General features: G+C 38.5%; 1 protein-coding gene across 1 annotated transcript in view; it reads right to left on the bottom strand.

Annotated features, from left to right (window-relative positions):
- Positions 1-13,247, bottom strand: part of GDA (guanine deaminase) — a 68,423-nt gene that overhangs the window by 19,121 nt on the left and 36,055 nt on the right. The window contains exons 4-8 of the mRNA XM_033122880.1: positions 8,743-8,830; positions 6,292-6,397; positions 4,842-4,869; positions 3,587-3,694; positions 848-955 (exon numbers count right to left, since the gene is read on the bottom strand). Coding sequence (XP_032978771.1) covers positions 848-955; positions 3,587-3,694; positions 4,842-4,869; positions 6,292-6,397; positions 8,743-8,830 — 438 coding nt within the window. The remainder of the gene's footprint in view (positions 1-847; positions 956-3,586; positions 3,695-4,841; positions 4,870-6,291; positions 6,398-8,742; positions 8,831-13,247) is intronic.

The raw sequence follows: 13,247 nt of genomic DNA, 5'->3' as shown, positions 1-13,247 counted from the left end.
CCACAGAATTATTATTAAAATATAATTTTCCTTACTTCTGTGCAAATGAAATTAACATGCAAACTGAAGGTTAATTTATTAATCATATGGAAAATACATGTAATAGAGGAGGAATATGAAGGTTCACAAGATTTTTGCAGAATATTAACCTTTCAAATTAATCATATTCACATATCCATTCACATTGTCCCTAAGAATTTATTGGCTGCAGTCATTCAATTCTCCATGCAGTTTGTACATTTCATTGAAGGCCAAGGAGTATATTTTTCTAATGAGGTCTCTCCTTACTCACATTAATTTTAATTAACTGAAAATTATTTAATTATAAAAATAACACATACTCAATTTTTTACAAAGCAATCTTAGAGTGTTTAAAAATGAAAAGTGAAAAACCCTGCTGCTTTTTCCCTCAGGAAGAATCGCTCCTTCTCTGTAAATGTTGGATAAAATTCTGATTATGGATGTTCTATAATCTAAAAATCCCTCACGATAGCCATGTTTTAACTTTTGTATATCTTTAACATTCCTATTCACATTCCTTACAGAATGGATCCTTAGAAATGATCTGCTAACTCAAAGAAAAGCATATTTACATTTTGATAGACACTTCAAAATGTCCGGGACCAAATGACTTTCGCACTCCCAATGAAGCTTTCAGATGTGTTTACTGGGATGAAACTTCAGGCGCATTTTTTTTTACTATGTACACACACTCACCTGCACACTTGGAGCTTTACTCTAGTTTGGGGAATGTACCTGTCATAGAGGTCTGAAGATTCCTACTGAGATTTTCACATTTAGATATATGCCCTACTTCACACAGGTTAGGTCACGATAGGCAATTTACCTTATTTGTGATAAGATCGTTTTTATCATACACATCTGTATAGTGTTTATAACCAGGGAATAACTTTTTCACAGCTTCAATTTCATCAGGATTTTCACTTATATGACTCTGCAAGAAAAGAAATAATATTTTCAAGTTTTTAATGTAAAATACCATTAGAAATTATGCTTCCTACCCCCAAATGATATGGATAATTTCTACTTGTCTGTGTGAGTCACCACATAGAAAGACAATGAACATTGTACATGTGTCTTATTTAAAACAATTCTGTATCATGTATATAACATATATATGACAAAAAAACTATGAGTAGGTAATTACACAAACATGTAATATTTTACCCATGTAATGTTCTTCCAAAAAAAGTCTTTTCAAATTCCAAACTATAGCAAGAAGAACAAAAATAAACAGTGTTCCTTGAAGAGTTAAGAGTCTAGCTATTTATGGCCACCTACCTCCTTTGGTGTTGGTTGTTTAAGAAAAGAGTTCCTTGGCCATCAAAAGAACAAATAGCATGGGTCACTCATAAGCAAATTGGAATTTGAACAAAGAGAGCTGAATTTTAGCTCAAGTTCTGACCCTACTTAGGTATCTTAGGGCCAGTTAGTGCTTTCCTTTGGGGCTCCATTTGCTTCTCTCTCAAATAAAAAGGTTGGACTAGATGAGTGATTTTCCAAATTATTTTAACTTTGGAAATGTTATTCTGATAAAAATTCATAGAAATCCAGTAGGCAAAAGGCATAAATAAACAAGCTGCCTCTCAGAAGGAAGTAGAGTTGGGACTCTGGGACCTTGTCCTCATTCTGTCCCCCTTTTTGGATTCCAGAATGAGTTCTTCTGCAGAAAACAGTTGGAAAATAACTGAGCAAGACAATCCTGCAGTCACCAAGAAAGAGCCAATAGGAATCCACATTCAAGCAAAACAAGTGAGGTCTGGCCCCCATAACCAATCTTTCTCGAGAGCATCACGAAAGGTGAGAGGGCATAAAGTGTTTCTGAGACACAACACTTTAAGTGTAACCACACCAATCCCTCGCCTAAAATAAAAATCATTTCAGACCAACTGGTGGTGAATATATTTTATGGGAAGTAACTCATGAGCAAGTTACCACTTCCAAAAATGGCAACGCTGGTTCCCTCTGCCTATGAGGTAGAGTATGCATAAATAAAAGAAAAAATAGCAATGTTCTAAAAACAGAGTGTTCCACCTACAGGATGAGCTCTATCCCTGGCCTTGAGGAAATCCTAGACCACTGAAGAAATGCACGGGCATCAGAAGAGAAGAAAGAAAAACCAGATGATTATGTCATTTTGATAAATTTGGGTAAATACACACATACAACATCCACAGCAAGGATTATGCTTGATTTTGTTGTATGTTGATGAGGTTCAGGACACACTATCCCAAAATATGGCATTTTGGCATATTAAATATATGTCATGTTAAGCTGAAGGAGTTTGAGAAAATGACAGAACCAGGAAGGTCACTCTAACATTACCCCTTCCTTCTCCCCTGAAACAGATCATAAAACCCACATGTGAGAGGTGCCTGCCCTAAGTCAGTTTAGTTTTCAGACCCAGACAGGGACCCTAAAAAGGCTGAAGAAAACTTTTTCCTCCCCTACAATTGTGTGGGATTGAATCAAAAATTTAAATATCAGAGACCGTAAAGAAAGAAAGAAAGTAAACAAAATGGGGAAAGGTGAGAACAGTTAATGAGCCCTAAAAGATAAATCTTAAAAACAAAAACAGCCTCCACCTTACAAATGATAAAGAATCAATGTGTTATCCTTCCCCGGACTTACCATTTGTTATAAGATAAGTCAACACTTAAGAAGGAAGATCTTAGTGCAGTATGTAATGAAGCTTGGATAGGGGAAGGGGAGCCTCCAACTCCCAATTTTAATGCAGCTGGAAGCTTTAAAAAGTGTTTCATCCCTAAATTGCAACTGCATGATGACAAAGTAAGATATACCTTTTTTGTTCCTGATTTTAAATTTAAAAACTCGGAACAAAAGGGCTTTTAAATGCAGTTTTTAAAGTGGAAATTAGGTTCTTATTGCTTTTCAAATAATAGGTGGTTCCTTCAAAAATGAAGGACTAAGGGGTCGGGGGGAGGGTGAGGGGATTGGAGGGCAGTCGGTGACCACAGGATGGCCACGGGGTTTGAAAATTAATCTGGGGAACGTAATTTAGTGGTTACCAGAGGGTAAGGGGGGTGGGGGGTGGGAGATGAGGGTGAGGGGGATCAAATATATGGTGATGGAAGGGGAACTGACTCTGGGTGGTGAACACACAGTGTAATTTATGGATGATGTGATACAGAATTGCACACCTGAAATCTATGTAATTTTACTAATAATTGTCACCCCAATAAATTTAAAAAAAAAAAATGAAGGACTAGAAAGCTGAGCAAATATCAAATAAAAGAGAAGAAGGAAAGAAACGCATTAGATACATCCTATGGAGAAGAGGTAAACCAGTCTGTCATTGATCTTGCTTGGTTACTTATGCTGTCCTGATCTCTCCAAGCCTGATCAGAGACAATTGAGAGTAAAAAGAACTTTAGGTTTCTTACTGAAAAAAAACACATGAACTGGATTTAGATGACGTCTGTAAGAGCGCTCCGCGTCCCATGATGCTATACCACTAGGAGATCTCAATAGAAGAATTGGAGATTAGGGTACTGTGAAGTCTTGCAGGTCTGGACAGTGGCAGAAACAGGAGAAAAGCACCCACCTGAATGTGCAAATCATTGGTCTTCGCGATCTTTCCAAGTTCGCCCATCAAAGTCTCAGAGCAGGAAAGGGCAAAACGTGGTGTCACTATGGGCTTCACTCTAGAATACTGGAAATAATAAAAAACAGTTGAGAAGGAAACTATGGGTATCGTGAACGTACAGCACACCCCAAAATGCCTTTCATACAAGATGATTTTATGTCTTCATTCTTGGGGACAGTCCCCCTTTCCAAGACTGGGTAGAAGTGCTGGGTCTCTTGGAAACGGCTCATGGCTGAGGATAAAGGACAGTATGTTCTGTAGCACCACGTTCAGTGGAGGAAGATCTCATCCCACTCCCTGCTGCACAACCACATGAAGGCTCAGACGAGTGACCTTTATGAAGAGAATTGAGAGGCAGAACAAGAAACTTTAAAGGAGAATGCTGGGGAGACTACAATTGTGGGGGTGGCCTATTCCACTTTCTAGATCTTGGGGAAGTATGCCGGCCATGAGACTGTTTAGTTGAAGAATTTGCCCTGACATCATCCGAGGTGAAGGGCCAAGCAGGAAAGAAGAATTCATAAATGGATGGTGAAAATAAGGATCTAGAAAGTTCCACCTAGGTCTCCCAGGTTAGATGGTAAGAAATTCTGAGGTTTCCTATGGTTTCCGATCAGATCTCAAAAGATGGCAAGGGAAGGGTTTGGCTTGCCAATCTAAGAGATTGTACCATGGAGCCACCAAGCAGCCTGCTGGGGATGGGGACAGGAAACAGCACCGCCTCCACAGGCTCACCGACCCCAGGGCTGGCTGAGTGCCTGCAGGCCATGTGACATGCACACATTTATGGACCAAAGCAGCCTATGGCAGGGGCATCAGGGCTGGACAGCACCTGTGTGTCATACCAGATCAGGGAGTACAAGAGGTGGGAGCCAATATTAACGTAGCCAACAAACTGTGTCTCACTTTCCAATTGCCACCAATTGTCACAGCCATGAAGCCCTCCCCCAACTCCCCAGAAACCAGTCCTGTGAAATTAGAAGGTCCCAGAGGAGAGGAAGAGAAAACCACTGCAAAAGCAAAAAATGCCTGACCTCATTGAGCAGAGGTGATGGGTCCACTGCGAAAACAATTTAAGGGTCTAGGAAAATACTTCTGCGTGCATGGAATAAACCAAATGTACACAGATTAATCTCTGCCAAACACCTGAATACCAAACCCTACAACTAAGACAAAGGCAATCCAAAAACAAGTGGGTGATAAGTTTACTTACGTTCTTTTTGAGTATTTCTGACACAAATCTGAAATAAAGCAAACAAATGGGAAGTTAGAAAATTTAGGTATTTTCAAATAAAAATTTTGAAAGGGTGAAAACATGATCCTTCCATGTCCTATTTTCCATGCAAACATTGCTAACACTGCACATGTTTCACCACCACTAATTCAAGATTAACAAGTAGTAATTAATTTGCTTTCTCATTTGCAGCCAGAGAGATGGAGTGCAAAATCACAGGGCAGTGCAATGTTGTCATCTAACATCAGCTGGGCTATTCACGAGTGTTCCCACAGCACTCAAGCTTAAGCTCCGTTTGGGGGAATATTGCACTATGTTATGCTCCTGAGTCCTGGTCTGTGCACCTGGAGGGGTTTAGAAGCCATGGGGCTCTCTGCTCCTAATTTCTCTAAAGTGGAAGCTACTTGCTCACACAAGCCCATCACTTATTTCCAAAGGCAGAGTCCCACTAGGTCTGCATGTTGGAGTGAGGCAGAAGGAAGAGACCAGTGGTGGCTGTGAAAGTGTTGATGATCTTACCAATTCTACCTGTAAGGTTGGTGCTGCCTCTATGGCCTAGGAAATGGCTAATTCTGCCCTGGCTGGAAGTAGGTGCTAGCTATGGCTTCCTGCCTTCTGGTATTTCTTTGTTTCAGAATCAAATGTAAATTAAGGTTTACTCTGACCACACACACAAATTTGTAGATAAGTTGAGCAGACGGTCACTGCTGAGGGGAAGGTGCATGATTCCTTCTGTCTGGGAGCACACAGCAGCCCCTAAGCCACCCTTTTCAGAGGACACACTTAAGGTGAAGGAGACCTGGGGACTAAAGAAAAGACGGACTTCTAAAATTTGCATCAGCATATGTTTGGTCTTGAGGAAGATTTAAATCTAAAGAAATTTCTTCTACATATATCTTTTGGATGTTGAGTTACATACAACACAATTCCTTGTCAAATCCTTAAGGCACCATGGAAAAGCCATTAAAGAAACGTAGGAAAAAATACTTATAGGATCAGTAGAATACCCCAACGTAAGATAAAACGCTCCAACCCAGGTTGTGCAAGAGTTAACTGTAATTTAATGAGCAGGCCACATATACTTAAAGCAAGTGCAATCTATAGATCTGGAGAAGCTCAGATTTATAATAAAGGAGAGGGTTACGGTAAATCGTTTACTTCAAGAAAGAACCCACCATTTTACAAAGGGGTTTACCCTAGGACTCCTATTACAAGTTCCCAGAAGCTTTAAAAACATAATTTGATATACAAAAATAATATTGACGCGCATTTTTTTTTTTTAGGACCAGATAAATTTCACAAAGTTGGGCACACCCACAAAGTGCCATATGTGTTCATCTCACCTAGTTTAGAGATGAACCTCTCTCCATCTCCAAGTCCATCAGTGCAGCAGAGGGACCGCCCACAAGACAAATCAAGACAAACATACCTCTCTGTTTCCTTGAGTGATTCCTCAGTGGTTTCCTTGTATTCTGGAACAGTGTTATTCATATCCATGCACACTTTGCCCACAAATGCCCGCTGCCCAAATTTATCTGTGAGGCAGACACAAAAAGAATCTAAAGTCATATTTCTTTCTCACACAGTACCTCTTCTGAGCCTTTTCAAAACATGTTTAAATAAAATCATTATGAAAACATAAATGAGAATGTGAAAGATCATCCATCATCACACCACTTAAGAACAGTCACAATGAAACGCCGCTAAGTTCTCTAAGTACCGTGTTTCCCCGAAAATAAGACCGGGTCTTATATTAAGTTTTGCTCCAAAAGACGCATTAGGGTTTATGTTCAGGGAATGTCATCCTGAAAAATCATGCTAGGGCTTATTTTCTGGTTATGTCTTATTTTCAGGGAAACATGGTAGTAAATATTCTTCCATCCATCATTTCAACCACTACCTCCCCCACCCTAACTCCTAGGCTGGCCAGGTAATATTTAGGTGTTTTTTACTTATTATTCAGATTTTCCCTTTGCTTATACAATTTTTCTATATTTTTACTCAAGTCATAACTATCTTTTTTAATCACATGGAAAGAGAGAGGACAGCCTGAGCCCCAGGGAAACACTCTATTAGACCTCCACATATCTATGCCTTGTTTCTTCTCTTTCTTTCTTCTCATCTTTTCCACAACTCATAATCTCCCTGCTGTCTCCTACGCTACCACTGTCCCATGGATTGAGTCCGTCTTGATATTCTTCCTCTGTTCTACAGAAGAAGTAGCATGGTCTAATGATAAGAAAATGGGCCCTGGAGTTCGACAAACTCGGTTGGATTGGACTCCTTATTTCTCTGATTACTTCTAGGATGGTGGATACTATTTGTTTAAGGTCAAAACCTGTATGTTCCCAGTGTTCTCTGCTACGTATGTGCAGGGTTACGAGAAATATATCCAGTAATCTATGTAAAGTGTCTGGCACATAAAGCTTAGAACAGATACTTATTCTTAACTGAAGTAATATCAATATTATTATTAACTGTAGCAATACCAATATTATTATCTGTGAAGAATTTTATTTAGTCCTATTATCAACTCAGCACTAAAGAAACCTAGTCTTCCTTAAAGGTGCTACAGGAATGCTATTACAGCTAGAAAGTTGAATCTACACTGGGCAACGTTAATTCTTTTTTTCCAATGTCTCTACCTGTGTCATAAGAATCTTTCAGGAGTCTTTCTACCTCTCTCTTTCCCTGTAATTCATTTTAGTAATGTGCCATCAGATTACTCTTCTTTAAAACACCACCTTCATCACGTACCTCATACGGCTCAACGCGTTTTTTGAGTTTGGGATGCATATTCAAATCTCTCCACAGTCTGAACCATCCCTTCTGCCTACCCTCCTCTCTCAACCCACCATGCAATGCGTCCTGTTCTCCAGCTTCAGCTACTCGCTTCCCTGCTTCCTGTGTCTGCCGTGGACATTCCTAGTTCCACTCTCTGTCCACGACATTTCCCCTGTCTGAAGGACATTTTCCTCTCTCTCCATTTTTTATCTTCCCTTCCAAGCCCAGTTTAAAGATCCCTTCCATGAAGTCTTCCCAGATGATCCAGCTCTGTGTCCTCACTGTCTCCTCCAAAAACGGCAACAGTTGTTGTCAGCGTCACCCTTCAGGCCTATTGGCATAAACTACCTGTGTCAGTAAGTGTAGCGTCAGCACATCAGCCAACAGCATTTACTGAGCACCTGCTCTGTGCTCGGCACTCTGTTGGGTACAAATTTTAGAATCATCAACCTCAATCGAGACCCAGTGCTGCTTACCAGCTGTGTGACTGAGGCGTGTTATATAACCTCTCTGAGCATCTCTTTATCCATCTGTAACACAAGGACGTTAATAACTCCCTCAGAAGGCTGTTTGCAGCTGAGCTGAGCTAATCCATGTAGAGTGCTCTGCACAACATCAGACATCTTAGAAAAAGCACTACAGCTGTTCCTAATGTTAGTAATCAATGTGTGTAATTATCAATCAATTAGTCCTGTCTGGATCCTCACGGGTAGAGGTATGTTCTGTTTCATTGTGTTCCCAGCATATAGCTCCGTGCCCTAAGTCTAATCAACAGCTAAGATATGTCTGTTGATTATCATAAACTGTTGCCATCACTAGAATTAATAAATCTGCTCCCCAAAGCCCTAAATTAATACACAAAATTCAAACTCATACATTCTAGAACCAAAAACCGTAAGTAAATAATCAAATTACTTAAACAATAAAAAACATTCAGGGCCACAGTAAAGCACAGACATCTAATTACTTGCAAGAAATGCAATGCTCAAATTCTAACAATTAAAAAGCAGGACCACCCACAAGCATAAGTCACTGCCAGACACGGTCTGGCTGGCTTTGCTTGATGTGCCCACAAATCATGCTTTCATCTCCTCACCTGTAATTTCCGCAAGGAGCAGAGCTGAATCAGTGTGAATTGTTCCAAAGTAACAAGCTGTGGTTGTTCCATTCTTTAGTGTTCTCCTCTAAAAATAAATCACAAAAACCACGGATTACATGTGCCCAGATTATCACGTGGCATAGAAAGATGAAAATAGAATTCTAGTTTTCAATTTTAAAATGTTTTTATTTAAAGGTACGCCATGTTGATATGAAATACAGTTAAGGTAAATGGCAAAAGTATTGATATCCCAAAAATGTGAGCCAGAGAAATTGATATTTTTGATATCCTAGATTCATACAGTTCTCTGTTACAGAATTCATAAAATGTGGTACTAATTAATTTCTTATGTTTTAAGTTTGTTTAAGAATATGCAAACTTTATTGCATCTGGGAGTGAATAAATGAGATTTTTCTATCCATAACAGGGTAAATTTATTCAACCAGATTACTAGTTCAACCTGGCAGACTGGTCACACATATATCTATCTCCTTAGCAAATTTCCACTAAAATAACAGTAAAGGAGTACAAAATTTATTAACCAACAAGAAGACCATGAGAAGAGACATGAATAGCAGAAACATTTCAACATCTCTTTGGAAGACAGAGAATATGGATGAGAACCTGAAAGCAACTTAGAGAGAGAGAGAGAAGCAAGTGGTTGTTAACTGGGAATTGTCTCAACCAACCACCCCTAACCTGTTCCTTGCAGGAGGGATTTACTCTTTGTAGAAACTGGAGAGTAGTTAGAGGACACAAGCCCCAAATGACAAGGTGAGGTATAGGCTGAAAATAAGTGATTTAAAAAAAAAATTAAGCTCACCTCCAGGGCCCTCCCCTGTAATCTTGCCCAGAATGCCACATGTACTATTCCCACCACTCCTGGCAGGACCGAATGACTCTTTGCTAGAGAAGAGGATTGGCTCTAGAAGAAAGATAATCTCACAATGACATGTGGGAAACTGAAAAGGCTATTCACTGCATTGCTGTTCATCCTGTGATGAAGTGGTGAACTTGTTGACTGGTGAGTCAACAAGTGCTATCCTAACCCAGATCTTCCAAATGGCAACTCAGAGCATCACTCTTACGTATGAATGTATGTTCAAGGTTCGACAGACACTAGAGGACTGCTGGTATGAAAAGGAGAACGGGGAAGAAAAAGCCTGGGGAAAAAAAATCTTAGAAGAAACAGGCAATCTGTAGGGTCAGAAGGAAACACAAGTAAAAACTAAAAACTATCATGAACATTCTCAAAGAAATAAAAGAAGATATCACATCCACAAAACAAGAACAGAATGCTATGAAAATTGAGAACAAGAGTTCTTCAACAGTAAAAATTTTACATGTGAAATTTGGAAGTCAATAGAAAGGTTGTAGGATAAATTAAAAGAGAAACCTTCAGGGGGAAAAATTACTTTAAATGTTAATAATGGGGAAGAACATGCCCTGTCTCAGACAGCAGCCTCTACTCTGCTTCATCCAATCGTCGAAAAAAGCAAATGACAGCCCAGTGGTGTCAGTCTCAGATGTCCAGATACTTTGAAAATCTGGACTTTTATGTCAATCTTTTCCAATTTTAAGACACTTTGCACATGAAATAACATATACCTGGTTGATGAAAGCAGATGATCAGAGCCAGTCAGCTCTGGACAAGGATTAGCTCACTCTCAGAATCACAAGTCTGGGGAAAAACTAATACCATGACAGACACCTTGAATTCAACCTCTGGCGACTACAGAAATGCCCAGACCCTAATGTGTGCTTAGTAAATATTTGTTGAATGAACACCTGAGGAAGCAGAATTACTAAGCAACAAATGACATAAAATGAACTAAAATTTGTATCCTTGGATGAATAGGATAAAGCATTATATCCTTGAAAGAGGAAGAGGCTATTATAACAGTAAGAGTGAATTAATGACTTGCAAAATGGACCATGGCATTCTTTAAGAATATAATACAAAAGTATATATAGAAGTTTCAACATTTTTCTAATAGAAGTTGCCAAAAGAAAAAGTAGATTGGAGAGAAGAATATACTCAAAGGAAAGAGAAAAATAAATTTCCCACAATGGAAGAAAGACAGGAGTTCTCATATTGAATGAACTACATATTAAAGAGAATGAACTGGAAAAACAGATCTCTAAAGGAAATTTCAGACCATCAAGAATGAAGAGAAAATCTTAAAGACCAGCAAATTGCCAGAATGGGAATCAGAGTGACATCAGCACATCCGATGCTTATAGGCAAATCATTCCAAATAGAATTCTCTCTACAGAGAAAGTGCATCATTCAAGAGTCAGAACAAAGTAAAACCACTTTTGGTAATTCAAGGATGTGGAATGTTTATCACTTGCTTTACTGAAAAGGATTATCAGAGGCTATATTCCAAGAAAATGAAAAATGAATCCAAAAGGAAGGCAGGGAACCCAAACAGCAAAAGAAAAAGTAAAGTTCATCATTAAATTAAGTGCAGATGTTGAAAAATAACAAAATGAAATTCAATTAGTTTTAAAATATTAAATTTAAAAGTTAAAACTTATATTAAGCGTAGATGGTGAAAAAAATAAATTGGAACTAAACCCTCAAATAATATAACATAAACCATGGAGGCAGGGTTATATCATAAAGAAAAGAAGAGCATCTAGGTTTCTTGTCTTGTCATATGGGAGAACATAGAGGAAAATGATAGAAGACTTGTTTAACACTTTTATCAACTTAATCTAATAAAGATATAAAAAACGTCACACTGACAGAGAAAACACAATCTTTTTAAAAATGTGCAGAAACATTAACCTTTTTTTAGGTTATAAAGTAACAGACTGAACTAATTCCCAAGAAAAATAATCACAGAAGTTACATCTACTAACTGGAATAAAATGAAACCGAAAATGAAAACAAAAGCGTAATTGAACATCTTCTAAATTCTCAAACTTTTAAAACCCGTTTCTAAAATCTGGGCTTGAAGATGAAATCAAAATGGAAAATTCTGGTTATTTAGCAACGAGGACACGGAGGTGCTACACAGACACTGACAGGAGGTCCGTCCTCTGAGTCATGTGAGAAAAGCTTCTCATTCAGAAAAATTTCTTCTGATGAGAAACTGCAGTTTCAAACTGGACTGCAATGAACTAGGAAGACTAGAAATTTCAAGAATCTGCCTAAATTATATTTATAGGGGGAGCCCACAAAGGAAAAAAGCAAAACAAAAAAAAAAGAAAGGAGGAAAAAAAGCAAGGAAAGGACCCCCGAAGCTGCTCCTGTTTGTTTCCACTGAGTTTAGCCCATTTAACAAGCCAGCTAGCTACGTGTCTGTGACGTATGTAATTGAAACAAAAATAAGAGTGATGCTTAAAAATCTTACTACATGGGCCATCTAAAATGCAACTACTTTCCTTCTTCATATGTTCTGTTTGGGCTTTCTAGGCCCCTATTCCACCCTAGTTTCTCATAAGCTTTCCCAAAGGGCTGTTCCACTTATGATAATTTTGTATTTTTCCCATTTATAACAAAATCAATCAGGAATAACATCAAACTGTTGGCTGGATTTCCCAACCTTTTCTCAGCCTTCAACTCTTGACAAAAAAGATTTTTAGGCCAAACTTTCTGAGCTCAATATTCGATTCCAAACTTAAGGTGACAATGAGCTTCAAGACCAGTAAGCCAACAGTCTCTTCAAAGATTAGAAAATTTCCATGAACTAAAGTAGGGGGAAAGAGTGGCCTTACTCTCTGTCTTTCCACCTTGTCCTTTAAGGACTTTGGAATTAGAGTCATGTGCTGAATCTCTGACAACCCCATAGAGTAAGCATATTCATTCAATTACGCAAGAGAATATTTACAGTTAGTTTGTCGTGGCACACTTACCAAGAATCTCACTCTCCAGTCACCTTGACTATAATCTGTACAATATATACAGATGACGTATGCCAGAATTACTTGAAACCTATATAATTTTATTAACCAATATCACCCCAATACATTTAATTAAAAAAATTAAAACTAAAAAAAACATATATATATATATATATATATATATATAGAGAGAGAGAGAGAGAGAGAGAGAGAGAGAGAGAGAGAGAGAGAGAGATTCCTGAACTTTCTACTCTTCTTAGTTCATTCGAGTCCTATTTAAAACTGCAACCTCTCACCCAGTTTGCAATGTTTAAAGGGAGATAATTCAGGATTGATTTACTGGGATTTTTTTGCTTTAATAATCTCAGGAGATGTTTGCTAATATAAACTTTAAATCATTTGCAGGTTGACTTAGCACTGTCAAAATCTGTGGTGCAAAACTCAGGGGTCTTGATTGCCCATATGTTGAAATACAGATGGAGGACTGTTTTCTGAGGGCGAAAATCAAAAACAAAAATGTCTTGGTTCTATTCATGGATACTGCCTTAGTACCCCTTTGTATCGCCCTGGGCAGTCTTCAGCCTAGAGACAGGCTCTAGTTAACAAATCTCAACTTTCTGAAATAGCTGTCAACCATACCCACGGCTCAC

The sequence above is a fragment of the Rhinolophus ferrumequinum genome, chromosome 12 (genome assembly GCF_004115265.2).
Source record: "Rhinolophus ferrumequinum isolate MPI-CBG mRhiFer1 chromosome 12, mRhiFer1_v1.p, whole genome shotgun sequence".
Classification (NCBI taxonomy): domain Eukaryota; kingdom Metazoa; phylum Chordata; class Mammalia; order Chiroptera; family Rhinolophidae; genus Rhinolophus; species Rhinolophus ferrumequinum.
This window is presented reverse-complemented; position numbering and strand designations above follow the sequence as displayed.